We start from the raw sequence: 19,945 nt of genomic DNA on the forward strand, positions 1-19,945 counted from the left end.
TTGGCAAGTCACATCAGCTCTATGTTCACAGACGAAAAAATGAAGCTTTCAAAGAAAAGAACACCATACCTACAGTGAAACATGGAGGAGGCTCGGTTATGTTTTGGGGCTGCTTTGCTGCGCCTAGCACAGGGTGCCTTGAATCTGTGCAGGGCACAATGAAATCTCAAGACTATCAAGGCATTCTGGAGCAAAACGTACTGCCCAGTGTCAGAAAGCTCTGTCTCAGTCGCAGGTCATGGGTCCTCCAACAGGATAATGACCCAAAACACACAGCTAAAAGCACCCAAGAATGGATAAGAACAAAACATTGGACTATTCTGAAGTAGCCTTCTATGAGTCCTGATCTGAATCCTATCGAACATCTATGGAAAGAGCTGAAACTTGCAGTCTGGAGAAGGCACCCATCAAACCTGAAACAACTGGAGCAGTTTGCTCAGGAAGAGTGGGCCAAACTACCTGTTAACAGGTGCAGAAGTCTCATTGAGAGCTACAGAAAACGTTTGATTGCAGTGATTGCCTCTAAAGGTTGTGCAACAAAATATTAGGTTAGCGGTCCCATCATTTTTGTCCATGCCATTTTCATTTGTTTTCTTATTTACAATATTATGTTGAATAAAAAATCAAAAGCAAAGTCTGATTTCTATTAAATATGGAATAAACAATGGTGGATGCCAATTACTTTTGTCAGTTTCAAGTTATTTCAGAGAAAATTGTGCATTCTTCGTTTTTTGTGGAGGGGTACCAACAAATTTGAGCACGTTTGTATATAATATAAAGAAACCTACAAGAAAGATAGTTATTCACATCACGTGGAGTTGCAGCGCCTAACTATTTCCTCCTTCCTTTAGATTTTTGGTTTTGTAACACATGCATCATTCTAAAGCAGGCAATCTCCACTCCCAAACATTTGAATCAATTAAGTTGCCTTTGAATGTAATTATAATCTGGTACTCTACATGTGTGCTTTTTTGATATTTCACAGGAAGTTTTGAATGAAAATAATTAAAAAATAAATCCAAGCTTCACATATTCTTAGCAAACCACTGATTTAGCTAATCGGCTTCTTACAAAATGTCACTTTGAGTAATACGCTGTATGTGTTTCCAAGCTGCTTATGCAATTAAACTAAACAAAACTTAGTGTATCTGTGTGTATGCAGAATGTTTCCATTGTCCCAGAAACCGTGCTTTCTGATGTGTGAAATTAGTTCATGATATGGAAAATGAAAGTTGATGGCTCCCCAATGAATTTTGTCAAGGTTAAAAGAGGTGACTCTGTGGTGGGATTGAAGAATATGAACTTGGACCCCTTTCACACGGGATAGCCCAAACATCAAAACGTTTACATACACTTCATACAGTGCGTGTGCTTGTATATAACCTGCAGTTCATCTGTAAAGTGCAGTCAGATGTTATTTAACATGACACAGTATTCCAGGTCTGACTGCAGAACAGTTTCCATGTCTTACTTGTGCCCCAACGTTGTCCCTTTTTTGTTCAGTTCAGTACAGTGAAATCTATTCACAGATCATTGTTGTTGCTTACAGTATGCATATGCCCTACAGCTGACTGACTGGCCATAGATAAATGTACAGACAGAGACTCTCTGTGTTAGGATCTCACAACACGAGTAACCGTTTCAGCAATGTGCAAATAGCGCACAAAGCGCTTTACTGTTGTGGGAAGGACAGCCAGGTCGCTTTCAATGCTGATCTTGTATTTACTGTGAATCCTGTTATAGAATTTAAAGATACTGTATACTTAAAACACTGCAGTGTTTATTTCTTTATGTATTTAATTGATTTGGCAGACACCTTTATCCAGACAGCTGTTACAGGGGTTACAATGCAAAATCAAGATTTAAATACAGTATAGTTTACAGTAAGTGCAAATTATACTGCTTTATTCATCCTTACAAAACACTCATATTGCCATAGATTATATGAAATGTAGTCAAGCAGACAAATTATTTCATTTAGGACTGGACTTAAGACTGGGTTTGTTAATTATATTTTATTAGACTTACAAATCAGAGGTTAGAACATCTAGTTCCATCACAACTGGATGAGCAAATAAAAATCAAGTGTGACATCCATCCATACATCCATACAGGTGGTATTTTATTGCTCTCTCATGACACAGACACAGTGAGGCAATATAGAACGCAATAGTAATAACACTCATTTTAAGGGCACTGGCAAGCTTTGCAATTCCAAAGTCCTTTTCACACTCCCATGTAGGGGTGGTCTTTATGCAACATGGCTAGGTACAGAATAGATAAAGGTGTAAAGGTGACACAACCAAGCTTATCTGTATATACTGCATATACAGTAGAATACAACCCTGCCTCTAAAACAAATCTGCCTCAGTACTTGCTGCCCCTCTCAACAGTTCAGTTTCTCTACAAGCTCTGTGTTCCCACCTACACAGCATCAGTCTGCAGCCACTAAGCACTGTAGTTTTAACTGCAGAATTCATATAGTGCAGGGAGTCAGAGAGCCATAGTAAACCCAACAGCACGGGCCGGGAAGTTAGAACAGCAAAGATACCGAGAGACCAAATAAGGGTCAGCTTGTCTGCATAGCCCTCACAACAAGAAGGAGAACAAAGGGTTGGAAGGTGGATATGTACAGAATCATTCTTTTAGATGATTCCTTAATAGTATTGTAACATGCACTGGGTCACATGGCTTAGTCATTCTGGCCCTACATGCAAACTGTATTTGTTTTTAAGCAATAGAAATGCAAATATATTAAACTAGCAGTGAAGACTTGAATTTCAATTCATGTGGGCTATTCAAACTTAAGCAGCGAGACCGGTTTTCTATCTCACTTAAAATCAGCACAAGTCCAATACCTAATAATTCATGTCTAATAATACACCATCTATACACAGCGTCAGTGTCACCTCCACAATCTCCAGGAACTGGGCCCAGCACATTTAGGGTTAGGGTTAATCTGCATTGCCCTTTAGATTAATGATGGCTGTGGGGCTGTTCATGTCCCTTCCCCTTGTGTGAATGGTGGTCTCCATGGTGATGGTGCTGGATGTTTTTAACTGGGGGCTCCCTGTCCGGGTGGTGGTGTTGTCCAGTTGTGTTTGTGTGCCCAATCTCTGTGGCTCCCTGGGCCACTGGAGAATCTGTGGCAGCAGCATTTATGGAAGTAACATTTGTCCCATTCGGTCCTGCAGTTAGAGTTGAGTTTAAATGAAACTGGAAAAGAAAAAGCACGACCTTTAGATAAAAGTGAAAAAGACCCTTAGGGTGCACATTATAGCATTATAATCACCTTTCAGCTGATAGGACCAGAGTGTCAGCCAAGCAGGCACAGTCTTTGTATGTTTTCTATACTCTATTATAAACAATCAGGTTTCTCATTTCGATAAAGAAAAGCTCTTCTGGGTCTATGTGTTGCCTAAAGCCAGCATTTGTATTAAGAGTTTCAGCTCTGGTACTTACACTGCAGTTTCCACAGATGTCCTTGTGGTAGGTGGCAAGGACAGCAGCCTCGATGTAGGGGCGGTGAAGGAAGCTGTAAGGCAGTGGAATGTGGAACGTCAGCTTACCACACCTGCGGAAAACAAATTAAATAAAAGGGTGATTTCAAAGAGAATACATAGCATTTATTAAAGGAGGTATTTATTTAAAGCCTATTTAAAACATGCAGCATTGTTGTAAGGCCCTGGGTGCCAGGGTGCAGGGAAGTCTTTAAAATGCTTCTGTCTCCACGATTTTGATAATTGGAAGCACGCTTGTTTTGATAGAAGCCTGTCACTGGGGTCGGGAGGTCGAGGTACCCTTGCTGGTATCAGTGCATGCTAGTTGTTGTGAAAGATCAATGTCAACTTCAGCAAATATTATCACCAGTTCCCGTACTGAGCAATCTTTGTTATACAAAGATTACTCAATAAACAAGCGAGATATTCCAAAGTTTAACTTATACCTTATAGACCCAAGTTTTTTATTTACATTTTTTTTTACATTTTAAAACAGTCTTTGTGAACTCCATGGAATTCGAGAAGTCTCAGTCTCAGTCTCTCTCTCTCTCTCTCTCTCTCTCTCTCTCTCTCTCTCTCTCTCTCTCTCTCTCTCTCTCTCTCTCTCATACATACAGTGCCTTGCGAAAGTATTCGGCCCCCTTGAACTTTGCGACCTTTTGCCACATTTCAGGCTTCAAACATAAAGATATGAAACTGTAATTTTTTGTGAAGAATCAACAACAAGTGGGACACAATCATGAAGTGGAACGAAATTTATTGGATATTTCAAACTCTTTTAACAAATAAAAAACTGAAAAATTGGGCGTGCAAAATTATTCAGCCCCTTTACTTTCAGTGCAGCAAACTCTCTCCAGAAGTTCAGTGAGGATCTCTGAATGATCCAATGTTGACCTAAATGACTAATGATGATAAATAGAATCCACCTGTGTGTAATCAAGTCTCCGTATAAATGCACCTGCACTGTGATAGTCTCAGAGGTCCGTTTAAAGCGCAGAGAGCATCATGAAGAACAAGGAACACACCAGGCAGGTCCGAGATACTGTTGTGGAGAAGTTTAAAGTCGGATTTGGATACAAAAAGATTTCCCAAGCTTTAAACATCCCAAGGAGCACTGTGCAAGCGATAATATTGAAATGGAAGGAGTATCAGACCACTGCAAATCTACCAAGACCTGGCCGTCCCTCTAAACTTTCAGCTCATACAAGGAGAAGACTGATCAGAGATGCAGCCAAGAGGCCCATGATCACTCTGGATGAACTGCAGAGATCTACAGCTGAGGTGGGAGACTCTGTCCATAGGACAACAATCAGTCGTATACTGCACAAATCTGGCCTTTATGGAAGAGTGGCAAGAAGAAAGCCATTTCTTAAAGATATCCATAAAAAGTGTCGTTTACAGTTTGCCACAAGCCACCTGGGAGACACACCAAACATGTGGAAGAAGGTGCTCTGGTCAGATGAAACCAAAATCGAACTTTTTGGCAACAATGCAAAACGTTATGTTTGGCGTAAAAGCAACACAGCTCATCACCCTGAACACACCATCCCCACTGTCAAACATGGTGGTGGCAGCATCATGGTTTGGGCCTGCTTTTCTTCAGCAGGGACAGGGAAGATGGTTAAAATTGATGGAAAGATGGATGGAGCCAAATACAGGACCATTCTGGAAGAAAACCTGATGGAGTCTGCAAAAGACCTGAGACTGGGACGGAGATTTGTCTTCCAACAAGACAATGATCCAAAACATAAAGCAAAATCTACAATGGAATGGTTCACAAATAAACATATCCAGGTGTTAGAATGGCCAAGTCAAAGTCCAGACCTGAATCCAATCGAGAATCTGTGGAAAGAACTGAAAACTGCTGTTCACAAATGCTCTCCATCCAACCTCACTGAGCTCGAGCTGTTTTGCAAGGAGGAATGGGCAAAAATTTCAGTCTCTCGATGTGCAAAACTGATAGAGACATACCCCAAGCGACTTACAGCTGTAATCGCAGCAAAAGGTGGCGCTACAAAGTATTAACTTAAGGGGGCTGAATAATTTTGCACGCCCAATTTTTCAGTTTTTTATTTGTTAAAAAAGTTTGAAATATCCAATAAATTTCGTTCCACTTCATGATTGTGTCCCACTTGTTGTTGATTCTTCACAAAAAATTACAGTTTCATATCTTTATGTTTGAAGCCTGAAATGTGGCAAAAGGTCGCAAAGTTCAAGGGGGCCGAATACTTTCGCAAGGCACTGTATATATAATCTCTATATCTATATGTGTGTATTTTATTGACAAGCGTTGGCAGTTCATGGATTTGGGCTTGTGCTTTACCTGTCGTAAATGAGGAAGTCATCCTTGTCCCCTCCCAGGGTCTCCCACACGTCCTGCTGCAGGGGGTCCTGCTGGTACACAGGAACCCCCATGGGCGCTCTCTTCTTTAGCTCCCAGTACATGGCTCTGGCCTGGGGCTCCTTCTCATTGACGATCAAGAATCCCACCTCCGAGAGCCCTCTCCTGGACAGCTTGGCACGCAGACCTCCCAGCCTGACCGGGCACACGTAATCAAAAAGGCATTAACTAAGACAACTCGAACTGCAGCAGGAAATAAGCAGTCTTGTAATGTGATACCGCCAATACAGACTTGGCTAAATCATGCAACGGTACACTGTGTAACCGGAGTCAATAGGCAGCCAGGATCTGTGGTCACACCATCAGTGAGGAAAGGGTCAGGAAGTTCAGTGTTAATCATATACCCCATATTTCCTCAGGGAAAATCGTGTGCAAGCAGGGGCAAACACTAGTTTTTGAGATGCATGGCTGTCTTTGGCATTACCACCAGGGGGCAATGTTGCAATAGATCGCAAGGATGCTCACTGCTTCATGCAAACCAACACACATAATCGGTGCGTGTGCGTCCATGGTTGCTTGAATGTGGCAAATTAAAGTATGGGTTGACAGTAGTGACAATTATGGTGAAAGGTTGAGAGACGAGGTATGTGAAATGGTTGAAGATGTACCTGGAAGCCTGCGTGAGACAGAACTGTCAGCTGGCTTTCAGCAGTGCTACCACAGTCACCCTGCCCAGCTGGTCCTGCATGGGCGAATACCCATCGATCTCCCAGTTAGGCGCAGGCTGACAGATCCGCGAGACGCCCTCCTCGTCAGAAGCTGCTACAGACAGCCCGAGGAACGCCGCAAACACGGCGGTCGACAGACGCATCTTTACAGATCCAGCGCACCTGGGAAGATGACAAAATGCTTGTCCTTTAAATAGAAATAGCCAGACGAATTACATGGTAGTGGCAGATCGCCAACCTGAGAAGGTATTTTTAACTGAGATCGACCAATAATTAATTACACCAAAACCCCAAAATAGAACCTGGCCCAATACTTGGAAAAATGAGTGCCCTCAAAAGACTTTCCATTGCATCTAACTTCAGTTTCTTAAACATTTCACACACATACAATAAATACAACCAGTTTAAGGTCTGGCATTCTACTGCACTACAAATAGGCTAATTAGGACGACAGCAAAGCAAGCCTTTGTCTCGACTGCGTTTTTAAAAACTTCTCCATACATTCCTAATCGTCACACGCACCAAATTAGATATGCATTAGCATAGGATAAACACGGGAGTGATAAATATTAGCACCACCGTTGTAATCAGTAGCTGAGTTTCTTTAAAAATAGAAAAAAAGTTACCAAACATTAAAAAATATAATAAACTAAATAATAATTGTATTACGTTTTGTTCCCCTTGTACAGTATTTCCTCATAAGTCTACTAATATTAATGTTTTTGTTTTTTATAAATACCTTTCTACTCAATCGTAAAAGTTCTCTTCGGTCCTGTTAGTTTGATCTTCTGTCTTTGTGTTTTGATCGATTCTGTCTTTAAAGGGAGAGCACCTCCCAACCGGGACCCGCAGCGGCGAATCACAGCAGAACGGGTTTTACAGCCGCAGTATGAAAAACACATTCCACCAGTAAGAACATTCAGTAGAATTCTAGTACCACTTCTTAACTAGATTAAAAGCAAGTGCATCATTTGGATTCCCAAAAACATATAACGCTTTCATATATTGTGATTTTAAAAGAACCAGACACTGTACCTGACTCTCAACAACTTCTGAAATAGAGCGTACTCTGCACTGCGCATTCATATGTAACTTTACAGGCTCATTTTTTGTATGTTGGTTTCCTACAATTCGTTTAACTTTCTCGTTCAATAAGCCCCTAACCCCGCGACTGCATTGTTAGGATATATAGTGCACTTTGTGGTGCGAGAGGGATAAAGAAGCCATTGTAATTGCAATAATAAACACTGACACTTCGCTCTGGACTCGGCCACTTTGTTGCCCTCTAGTTCACACCCCTAAATCTCAACACAGTCATGGGTTATTAATGTTGACAAGGAGATATACTACATCAAAATACGCGAATAAATAAAAACAAGATATTTCATTTACTCGAATTTACAGTGACAAATATACATCACACTTTACAAATTTTACAAGTTTGTAAACTATTTTGCAAACAAACAGCAAGGCCATTGGACCTGTTTGGGGAATTGAGGTTTCACAAATGAATAAACTTGGAATGTTTACTTTCAGCCTCTTATTTGGCTCTCACTAAAGATACATAACTGCATGTGTTTGAGGGTATGCATGCATGTATGTATGTATGTATGTATGTATGTATGTATGTATATTAATGCCATATCTATCAAAAATATTACAGACAGACCTTAAATTAGTTATTTAAGCAGAATGCAATATTGCATCTAACTGTCTCCACAGATCTAACAAGCTATCTGGTCGAGATTTCTGCTGTATCTAGAAACACATTTTAGATTTGGTGTGTTCCAGCTCTCTGTTGAACAAACCTGTGTTCCGAAGGTAAAGTCCATTGGACAGAATTGCTACTGCTGATTTTAATTGTATGCTCCCTAACAGATTATAGTCCGCTGTCACTCAGAATGCAATGTACAACATTTCAACGCTCTCTTACCCAGATCAAATCAGTTATTTTTAATTGTCCCAACCATAATTTGTGTTTTTTTTTTATTTAATTCTTGTTAAGAAGTTCTGTACTTTCAGGTTGACAAACTAGCGTGAATAGTGTTTTATACAGGTAATGAAGATACCCAGGGTAGTTTTTCAAAGCTCACCCCCAGAGATAAGTCACCCGTCTCCCATGGCCTTTGTCTCCACGTACAAATGGAGGTGACATGGTTGCTAAGCCACAGACTAGGCGAGGCAAGAGCCTGACAATAAAGCGCTCTCCCTCTACAGATGCCATTCCCTTGACAATGAGAATTAAGAGGTTAACACTAACCCTGACGACAAAACTGACCAAGGCTTTGAGATGAAGGCTTCCATTGTTTTTTATTATTCCTGTTTATTAAATCAAGTGACGCAACCACCACGCACTCCCCCGACCCCCACACCCAATCCAGGCCTCGGCAAGACCACTGGTGATGTGAAACCTGGATCACCCAGAACCACGAAGACAAAAAGCATTAGTAGCAACCTACTACTTGCAGCACCATCATATCACAAATATTTATTTATTTTTACAAAATACATGTTTTCATAAAATACTGTTCAGGGTACAGATATAATATAATTATGACTTTTTTGTGTGCATTTTTTTTTTTACAGCTTTTGTATTACCCAGTTACAATTTCCAGTCCCTCAATAAAGCAGTTCTTAGTACCAACCTCTAATGGCTGATTAGTCAAGGCTAGTGAAGAACTGAACACAAGTTCAGTCAAACCAACCCAATCCCAGACAGCAAGATATGTTTTGATCTGTGCTGTTTTGCCATGTTTTGGTTTGGTTGAATCTTGTGGAGTTAATGCCTACAAGTCTCTTAACTGTAGCAGTTTTGTCCTTCCCATCCCCATATTTTAAAATTGTTGACTTACTTGACCGAACACATGGGTCACAATGTGAGAACGGTTCTCTAAGAACAAGCACAATATTTAAGAAATGTATACTCAATTATTTTGTTTTTGTTTAATATAATTGTACATTTGTTTCTTATTAAAATGCCAACAAACATCACCATGATAGCAATCACCACTGTGGTGTCACTGCTAACCATCAGTTAACAGTGCCATTTGTTCTAGGCTTTGTAGTTACTGATCTGCTGGGTGACCATGGTGACTGGAAAAGTGGATAGAAACTCCCAACCCCCACCCTGAAAACAGGATACTATATCTTAGTTTCTTTTGGGGTGAACAATTTCAAAGTGAATGAAAAACATGTTAAACATTTGCATTTCAGGTACAGCCACCCTGAAAACAGGATACTATATCTTAGTTTCTTTTGGGGTGAACGATTTCAAAGTGAATGAAAAACATGTTAAACATTTGCATTTCAGGTACAGCCTTGATATAAAAGTCACAGTTGCTGTTGTGTGTGCAGAATCGTAACCAAGGTGCAGTATAGTGAACAGATGATTGCTGATACAGGGCAATACATTGGAGGCATCAAAACGGATGGTTCCTGAGGCAAGTGGGCAATGAAATCCCAATTAGGTTCACAACTACAGATCCCTGTGGCAGTGACCAGCCAAGATGATTTAAGGTCAACTCAGGACCCGTTGTTTTATTTCACCTTTGTTATACTTGCTGTTTTTCTTGGGGACCTGAAAGGAATAATTCATTAGCACTGACAAACAGGGCAATGTACACTTTAAATGAAAACTGGACAGTACAATGATTATGAGAACAGTGAAAATGCTACTGACAATGCAAACAGGAGATAATAATTGTTTGATTAGTTTGTTTGCAATTTGTACCTCTGCCTAGAAAGAAGCAAAACAAAAATAATAATTAATCTGTAATACCTCTTTCCGCAACCTACCACTTTAAGTTGACTGGCAGTGTTGTATTTGCTACCAAGTGGCTTTCAATGCGAACCGTGTGCAATATGGGAAACAGACCATGTATTTTGTTGCAGGGAAACAAGCAGGAGGCACTAAAAATGCATGGTGACCCTGAAATGATTCAAACAGCTATAAAGCAAAAGTGTTTTACACAACGTACCTTCTTCATGGCTGTGGACACGGCTGACTGCTGGAACACAGCCTTCGTTACCCAGAGGGTGGTAGGTGCTTCACTCTCTTTCAGCACCACACCTGTGGGGTCGGACAGGCTGCAGCGATATACCACATAAGTCTGGTGTTTGTTGGAACAAAAATGTACAGCTATTGCAGCTCCCACCTCTCCAATGTGTTACAGGGCCCCCAGGCTGCCTGGGTCTCCCAGTACCCTCTGAACCTGGGCCAGCACAGCCTCTTTCTGCTTTCTATCAGAGAAGCCCCCCTCCTCCAGGGGCAGGCTGGGACAGATTCGGACTCCATGCTGGTAATACTGTATAGAATGAAACTTCAACCAGACACAATTCTATCAAGAACTAGCAAAAAAAAAAAAAAAAAAAAAAGCATCCGGCATCCACATTAGTTTCTGTACAGAAATAATGAAGGGATGTTTCCCATTATTACTTTTTGAATAGACCAAGGTTGTTTCAGAAACAAGATAATTCAAGACCATTTGAAATATTGCCTAATTAGCTCATAAACCGCAAGAATAATAGCAGTACAAACTACCGTACGTGTGAAAAGTCTCCTAGTCCCCTCCTGCTAAGCTGCCTTTATCTGTGCTGGGTCTCTGTACAATGAGGTATTCGGCCTCTCTGCCGTCACCCCTCCTGTACAGTACAGAGGCCAGGGTCCGCACCATCTATGTCTGCTTCTTCACAGGCTTCCTGGGGATGTTCATCACCCCCAGGCCGCTATCCCACAGTTCCCCAGGAGGGAGGCACAGAAAGTAACAGCCTGCAGAGGCTGGGAGTGGAGTGGAGTAGTGGTTAGGGCTCTGGACTCCTGACTGGAGGGTTGTGGGTTGCTGTACACTTGAGCAAGGTACTTTACCTAGATTGCTCCAGTAAAAGCCCAGCTGTATAAATGGGTAATTGTATGTAAAAATAATGTGATATCTTGTAATAATTGTAAGTTGCCCTGGATAAGGGTGTCTGCTAAGAAATGTAATAATAATAATAATAATAATAATAATAATAATAATAATAATAATGGCTTAATTAGGCCAACTTTTCCTCTCTGCTTTCCCTAAGTGGCTCACTGTATACCCTGGAATGGCTCAAACTATTCTATGCAATGGGAGCATTACTTCAACCCTGGTTGTGGATTATGATAGCATAGCAGATTTTTTTTTACTTGGCCTGACTTGGGTTCAATATTCACAGGATGGTGACTTTTAACTACCACAAGCTCCAGGTGTGGTATGTAAATGTACTGCTTTGTTAGTTGTGACTCAATGTGTTTCACTGTGTTACACTTCTCAAGTCGAATCAAAAGATTGCACACCTCTACTGTGTCCAAAACGAGTCTCAGTAATGAAATGGTGTATTACTGAGTAACAAACATGTTCTTTTCCCCCCATATTGGATATTAAAATGGTAAAATAGGAGCTAAAATATACTTGCTTGGCGGTGTTCAGTTTGCAAAGAATGCTCTATGGATTGTACAATGTCAGTGTCAATATTTGAATAACCTATCAGTTATTTAGAAATTCTTCTTAGTTTATCATTGATAGGAAGGTTAAGGCATGGCCAAATCGTATCTCCTGCTTCTGCCCCACCCAAAACACTGGACACAAGATACAGACTACTGGTAACTGTGGCGGACTGGAAACAATCCGGTTTAATTTATATATATTTATATGTACAACAAATTAAAGAGTGAATGGCAGCCAACAATGAAAATAACTTTGCTCACCACATTCTTCAATATCCGGAACAGAACTAGATTGCAGTGTGGATTTACCCAGAAGCCTTTCTGATGCCAAATCAAGCTGGATCTCAACCTGCAGAGACCAGAGCAAACATTATTTCACTCCCCTCCTCATCAGACACTGTACCTACATGCCAGTAAAACAGATTTACATTGTACTAAGCAAATTATATTCCTTCAGAGCTTTTGAATCAACTGCCTGAGTGACAGCGCTTCTAAAATCTAAAACAGAATATCCAAAATACTGGTAGGGGAACAACAGGCCTTTGCCAATTAAATGACATAGACCACCAACATGACCTGTTCAGGTTCATGTTTATTACAGTGAGGTTAATATTGAATTCTTAACATGCTGCTGAATGCATACAGCAAGGCGGAATTTATGCATTATTAATAATGTACAACTGTAAGTACAGTGACTGTAATGTGCTACCATTGTATTTGAACTTTTCCTGCTTTTAGTCTTTACAACTGTGCTGCTGACTCTCAGGGCTCTGCTCTGCTGGCAAAACAGTGTCTCCCAATCTTGTTTTGTCTGTCCTTATCCATGCTGAAAGATACCACTGTTTTGTTCCCTTTCAATACCGGAGACCAGTGCTGTGCAGGGAGACATCAAAACATGCAAGGCAGCACTGCCCCCTAGTGTGCAAAACACAGTAGGCATGGCCTTTAGTCACATAATCTGGAAAGAATGGAACAGACTAGCTCAATCTACCTCATGTATCAACTGCGGTCACTAGACCGTCTATATGAATGAATCGTCAGTGCAATTCCTGTACCTGCTTATAGGCCCTGCAGTGTGTCTGAATAGGGCCAAGCACAGGGGCGCTTTTGGGGTGTACACAGTGGCACCCAGCTCCATCATAGCCTGATTGAAGTCTCTTGCTCGCTTGGGGTCTACCAAGGTATTGGCTAGACTCCTGAAACCAAACACAAAACATGTCATACGCCCTTCGGACGATTTAAACTATGATATAATAAGGCAAAATGACTTCTTATTATCCCTAGAAAATGAATCTCACCAGAGAGAATCTGTGACAGAGGGGCTAGTGCAGTCAGCTCCTACAGTTAAAAAGGACCCCACTGTTGCATATTTACAGAGTGTATAATGTAAGTGAGAGGTTCACCAAGGAGATTACATTTTAGACATAACAAACTCTCAGTGGTATCAATCAATCAATCAATCAATCAATCAATCAATCAATCAATCACAAACAGCATGGAGGGCTTTACAGAAACAGCTACGATCCAACGACAACGCTGCAGCATTTTACACAGCATCTTGCTGTAAATCGCCATTTCAATCTCTAAAGATCCCCCCAAGTTTAATAATAAAAAACAAAACAAACAAACCATTGTGGAGCCTCTTTCCTCAAGAGTAGAAGCCCAGCCCCCCCCACATCTCATTCACATCCTGCATTAATAACGAGGGAATAAATTCAGCCGAATGTTCCGTAGGATTTCACATATCATCCATGCACTGAGAAGTGCTCATTGGGAAAAGAAACAGATTCACATACTTTATACAGTACTGGCATCTATATCTAAAACATAGCTGAAAACGGGGCCTGTATATTTGGTCTGCGTGTCAACTATACTATTCTTATTTTCACTATTTTTGTCTCCAGGGCTTGTTTTAAAATTCTTCCAGGACGTTTTATTCCCTCAGCCATGGCTGAGGTAAGTATCAGGAATCTCACTTTATTCTCCTGTCCCCAGCCTTTTTTAAAATGACCTCACCTCTAAAGTAGCTGCAGCAAAATCCTGTGCTGTTGGCCACCTCTGAAATAACACAAAAACAAAACACTTAAATAATATGCTGTCAATTACAGCAGCAAAAGACATCCCGACACACACACCTTGGGATTCTAAAGAGTGTGGTGAAAGCATGAAAAAAATAAGAGAACTTTAAGAATAGAAAGCATTAATGCACCTACTTTCATCCATGAAATATTCACCAGCTCAGCAGTCACTAAGTTATTGTGTGAGGTATGGGTTTTGTAACTTTCCTCAGTTATCTCAGCAGCATTCATTGTATGAACATTAATATCTAGGTACCTGCGTAGAGCCTTTTGTTTACATCAGGTTATGTTGCAGCCTGCAAACAAATGAAAAACAAATTAAGGAACGACTCATATTACTAAACACTGCAATAATCTGGGGCTGTTGAATTTCTATTAAATTGTGTGGTGCACAGTAGGGTTAAATGTTTTCCGGTCCACGTTGCTCTCTTGATCTTCCGGAGAGTTGTAGACTGAACTGTTATGCACTGAATAAAAAGTGTAAAGTCACAGGTGAACATTACTTCTGAAATACTGTGAAACTTGAGTTACCTGAAGGGACACAAGGTCCTCCAGGGAAGTTCCCTTTTGCACTCATCATACCACCAGAGCAGCTGCTTTCTAAAGGAACTGATGTCACCTGGGTCTTTGAAATAGTGGTAAGTGGAATTCTGGGAAGGAACAGGACTTAGGGGTTCTGCCAAGAGGGACAGAAGTGCAAGTTATTAGTTAGCAAAAAAAATATGTTTGATTCTTTTTTCAAACAGGTACAGTACCCATCCCTATCAGGGTTCTGGTAGGAGAGTCTAAATGCCTAGGGAGCACACCGCAGTTGCTTTCCGTATCTTATTACACATATGGTTTGTGTAAAACAATATTTTCAGTAATGTAGGTTTGTGCTACATGGACCAAGTGCATCTTGAAGTGAGCAAGCTCCCCCTGCTCTGAGAGGGAGAGTAAAGTGGCATCGAGTGATTTATTATGATACAGAATTCAGTAGTGCTGTGGTTGTGTAATCATGCTCATTTGTACCTTCTTTGATCGCTTGGGAAGATTTTACTTTCTTTCTTGGAGATCTCTTTGGCTTTTCAAGAGTCTCCTGGGCTGCTGTTCTTCCATTTTTCACAGTTGATCTCAACTGCCTCATTGTAAAACGCTGTTGCTTTCCCCTGTCATGTGGAGGAAAGAGAAACAATAGAAAGCCAACAAGCATTCTGTATTATGTAAGCAGTAAGACCCAACAGGGTGGGTGGTATCAGGCAATACTGGACCGCCTAAAGGCATAATGAGCGGCGTTGGGCCTTATAGCCCCTGGAAGGGGGAAGGTCTGGTATTTCCCAATAACGCCCACCCTGGAGGGTCTTATTGCGCTTAGAAAATGGGAAACTGTTACGAAAAAAAAAAGACAGAAAATAGTTTTGTGGTTTAGAACTTTATGAGTAGGTGGCTCAAGGATACCTGTCCAGGTGAAAAGGCACGTATGCCCATAGTTTTTTATTTCCTGGTCATCTATTGAAAGATAATGCAGTACTAGCCAATGAGATGCCAGGAAATAAAAAGCCCATTTTCTAATGAAAGATAGCGTACCGTCCTATCCCAAAGCCTACGGGTACTACGTTTTTAGTTGTATTTGTTTAACAACAAAAAACTTAATGAGATCAGAAATCTCATTTACAATGACATCCCGCATGAGAGCAGTTCATTTCAATAGTTACTGAACGTATTTACTTCTGCCAAAATTGCGGTGGTGCCATAAACAAACACTGTCGAAGATCATTTAACCTCCAAGATTCGTACAGTATTTATGTTGGGAATCAAAACACATCCCAGCACACATGCATTACCGATAAGAATTAGACTAGGTACATACAGAGCACATTAACACTGCTTGAACAAAAATATACCCGGTACGGTGCTACTCGTATCGTAGTCGATATGCTAAAAACCCTCATTGAAGTCAATCTAAAATAACGTGTATCTAATTAAGAACAACAATGATTTCCCATACTGAGGTCACCGAGTCACTGGTTCTCCCGCGGTCTGCTGTTTCCAGGGAGGTACAGCAATACCCAATTCGGAGTTTTGGAAGCTGCAGAAAGTCTCTGCTAGGAGAGATGCGAATCTGCTAGCCAGTAAAGTTACATCTCACTTTTAGAACCTTTATTCTACTTGCTTTGTAAATGTATACCCTTCAGTGATATATTCTAATATGCCAGTTGGTGCAAGTACCGGTATTTAACGTGGCACAGTGTTCAAAGATTATTTAATTTTTTTTTTTCTTTTAAACCTGTTTAATTTCTATAAACAAACCTCCAACAAATATTGCCTCAGCAACGTGTGCCTACATTGTGCAGTGATGTCAAGTCATTTCGCTAAGAAAATGTACCATTGAAAAAAGACCACACAAAGCCTTCCTGAATAGGTGCCAAGTGACCAAAGAGTTTATTATAACAGAATGGACATGCAAGTAATGATTCACAAACACATAGGACAAAACCACACTTCCCCTCAATGACAAGTTTATTTTCCAGTGTGTGTATATATATATATATATAAGAGAATGACATGTGTCTTACATAGCATAGTTTTAACACCCATCAGGTATATTACTTGATATTACACACATTGCAGAATATATTTTTTTCCATATCTCATCATTTCAAGATACACAATTTTTCATAGTAAGGTGGACTGTGTAATCCATCTTATATACCTTAGTTTCCACATTTTTTTTATACTGAATATTTTGTGACAGAACAGGCCATAACAGACACAGACAATTGTACATATTAACGTATAGCCAGCTAAGCTTTAAACATCCTCAGCCATTTACAGAAGCCAAAATGTGACAGTAATAAAAAAAAAAAAAGGTTGGCATAAAAGCATGAGCAGCAGTGATGGCTGAACTGGCGAAGTCTCAGCAACAGCAGAACATTACAGTTGCACTTTTTATTTTCTCTTTGTAACCCTTGAAGTCCCAAGCTTTTTAAATAGTTAAAATGGCTAGTCACCACTATTTCTAGACATTTTCCAATTGTTATCGATATAAACTGCCATGTCATAACTAAACATATTTTAAACATTGTTGGATTTAGATTTAAAAAGTACCCCACTCTAGTCATACTATGATTAAGGTATAATTTACATTGCTTGATATGAGGAAAATATACTAAATTACATTTCCAGCTCTGAAAGCGGTGCTCAACAGCCTCAAGTCTGAAACGTATTGACTTTAAAACTAACATTTAGTTTTTTGTATTATTTATTTATTTATTTATTTTTTAACAAAGACTATTTTTATAAATGCTCTCCATGGCTAACAGTGTTTGGAAACAGAAGAATAAACTACAGCTTCTTTGAAACAGACAAGAATGTTAATCAAAAACCTTATTTTCTTAATCAAAACTGCCTTTCAAAAAAAAAAAAGTTTTCAACAAATACTGCTCATGAATAGGGCTCTATGTCCAAATTGAATGTATCATCCTACCATCTCTAACTCCCAAAAACAGTAGCAGGGCTAGAACTTGGCAGGAGAGCAAGAGCAAATTTTTCCTGAGTTTCAGCGCAAATCTCTGCTATCTCTTCTAGAACTGCAGGTGGAGCGACAATAGTTGGTTCAACTCTGTTACACAGAGTCCTGTATGAAGGGAGTGGATAGCCTAATTCTCTTAAAAACTCATAACCTTTCCCCCCTACGGCAGCTCTGATCCGTCGAGCAGATTGTACAGTGTTCTGTGACCACACAGCACGCCTGGAACGCTTTGTTAGCGAGAGGGCACGTATCTGATCTTCAAACAGAAAATTTTGCAGGCTTTTTTCTATTTTATTCAGTTTATTTAGTTTTTTCTTCATTTCTTCAACCTAATACACAAGCAGGAAAGAAAGAGAGGAAAATATTGTGATTAGTAAAGAAATGGGATATTGTAAACTTTATCTGCCTTTAAAATTAAAGTTTTAAATTATCATCACCTATTACTTGATTTTGAAGGGGATGGTTAAATGGAATAGTACTTGAAAATTGAAATTCAAAGCCAAGTAAAAAATACCTTGTCTGTGTTGTGTTCTTCTAGAACAGCTCATTTCTACTGGTCAACATTTACAAATATCCAGATGTAGTTTATAAGAGCGTATCATTGAAAACCATTTAACTAGGATTGCCATGATACTGTATGTACTCCTGTCTTTACTATTAGTATATCTATACATGGTAATAATCATGTTTGTGTGAACACTTTATCCTACAACTAACCTGTCTTTGCAATATAGCATTGTTCAGATATTGTTGTTCCAAATGCGCCTTGAACCGATCACACTCCCTACAGCTGTAATCTTCTTTATTGTTCTCCTCATTGTTTTCAGGCTCTCCGGTTTCACTGCATAGTTGCTTCCGAGCATAACCATGATCGCCACGGGTCCTCTTACCAGCTGCATACATTACAAAGAAGAGTTAGGTTAGTTGAATGTACATATTTAGGTGAATGAAAAATATGTACCTTTTCTTAGTGTAATGGGTGGCTATACTAGTACAGTAGTGCCCTTTTTTATTTCTGCTGTGAAAAAAAAGCCCAAAACTAACTTGAAGGATGATACAGGAGTTGAGTGTTGCTGTGAAAATTCTGTATTAAGCCCATTTAGAGTTGTGAGCTACAGTACCCTTAAGGAGACTTGGTGGTATCTGTATAATAACTTCTCACTTCAAATGGTACCTTCTCCTGTCACCAGTAATATTAATAAACAAATAAACAGGAGGCTCCACCATGTTTTCAGATACATGAGCCTTAGCTTACCATAGTCCAATTTTATTTTCACTTCTTTCATAAGGATGGGTGAAGGTGGATCAGGCACATCAAACACTGTAGGGATAGCATTTGGCTTTAGCTTCTTTCCTCCTGCAGGAGATCTTGCGATTTCTTCAAACTGGCTCGGCTCAAAGTGATCCTATACAATTAAGAACCAACTCAGTATTAAGACAGAAAATTACCCTAGACTTACAATTTCTACGAAGTGTTTGGGAAAACACTGCAGTACAACAAATACTAGTTGACTAGCTTTACATCATGTCTAAAACAATGCGTTTTGTTTCACGTTTGTAACTAAACAAAGAATCAATATACTGTCCTAATACTGTGACATAGTAAAAAGTTTACAGATCACAAAGACTTTCACAATATATAAAAGAAATATCCACTATAAACGAACACATTTTTAAAAACGTCAGTTTTAATGCTTTTATAGCTCAGCCCACCTTACACAGCCATATTTACTTAAAAAAAAAACAAAACCCAACAAACAAAACAAAAAAACCCGACTGCTTGAACCTAGGTTTCCCCACACACCGGTACCTTCAATAAATAAAACTTGCCTCGCATAACCTGGAGCATGTGGTAGGTATAAAATCTCGCCGACAATTAATCACCCATTTTTTCATTCTTACTGGGTCTTTGGGAAAACGAAATAACTGTTTTCCAATCGTCGTTGAATTTGAGCAATTCGGTGCCGAGCATCCTCCCATGTTTTTACCTGATCCTACTTAACTAAAACACACAAGTTAGAAAGTGTTATCCGCTATATTAATTAAAAAAAAATGCAAATCAATATCCAGTATCACCAATATTAGACATAGAGTGTGTCACAATAGGATATTAAAAGAAATAATATAAAAAGTAAGGTAACGTTTATAAACCATGCAAAAGCTAGAACTTAGCTTTGAGCCAAAATGGCGACTATGCTTCTTCAGAGCCCCGTTTAGATGACGTATATATAAACTGCCTGCTCATGTGCCAGAGTAAAAAAACAACAACATGCATATTAAAAAATACGTAAAATATTTTATATGTATTTATTAATAATAA

General features: G+C 39.7%; 2 protein-coding genes across 2 annotated transcripts; both read right to left on the reverse strand.

The window, feature by feature from the left end:
- Positions 1–1,779: 1,779 nt before the first annotated feature.
- LOC117403995 (selenoprotein Pb-like) lies at positions 1,780–7,605 on the reverse strand. Its single transcript, XM_034006579.3, has 5 exons — positions 7,309–7,605; positions 6,510–6,731; positions 5,824–6,036; positions 3,463–3,574; positions 1,780–3,216 (listed from the first exon to the last, which is right to left on the reverse strand). Exons 2-5 carry the CDS (start codon positions 6,710–6,712, stop codon positions 2,977–2,979), a joined length of 768 nt encoding a protein of 255 aa, XP_033862470.2. The 5' UTR covers positions 6,713–6,731; positions 7,309–7,605; the 3' UTR covers positions 1,780–2,976.
- An 8,903-nt stretch (positions 7,606–16,508) lies between these two features.
- LOC117405926 (52 kDa repressor of the inhibitor of the protein kinase-like) lies at positions 16,509–19,831 on the reverse strand. Its single transcript, XM_034009464.3, has 4 exons — positions 19,456–19,831; positions 18,881–19,031; positions 18,343–18,518; positions 16,509–17,954 (listed from the first exon to the last, which is right to left on the reverse strand). Exons 1-4 carry the CDS (start codon positions 19,603–19,605, stop codon positions 17,586–17,588), a joined length of 846 nt encoding a protein of 281 aa, XP_033865355.1. The 5' UTR covers positions 19,606–19,831; the 3' UTR covers positions 16,509–17,585.
- Positions 19,832–19,945: the final 114 nt, after the last annotated feature.

This window comes from Acipenser ruthenus, chromosome 10, assembly GCF_902713425.1.
Source record: "Acipenser ruthenus chromosome 10, fAciRut3.2 maternal haplotype, whole genome shotgun sequence".
Lineage (NCBI taxonomy): Eukaryota > Metazoa > Chordata > Actinopteri > Acipenseriformes > Acipenseridae > Acipenser > Acipenser ruthenus.

What these genes read in the sequence shown, in the direction of transcription:
- LOC117405926 (XM_034009464.3), bottom strand. Translation starts at nt 19,605, where the DNA reads ATGGGAGGATGCTCGGCACCGAATTGCTCAAATTCAACGACGATTGGA. An exon ending in CATGCTCCAGGTTATGCGAG is followed by an intron (nt 19,032 to 19,455) that starts GCAAGTTTTATT and finishes TTAATTGTATAG; the next exon opens with GATCACTTTGAGCCGAGCCA. An exon ending in GAAAATAAAATTGGACTATG is followed by an intron (nt 18,519 to 18,880) that starts GTAAGCTAAGGC and finishes TAATGTATGCAG; the next exon opens with CTGGTAAGAGGACCCGTGGC.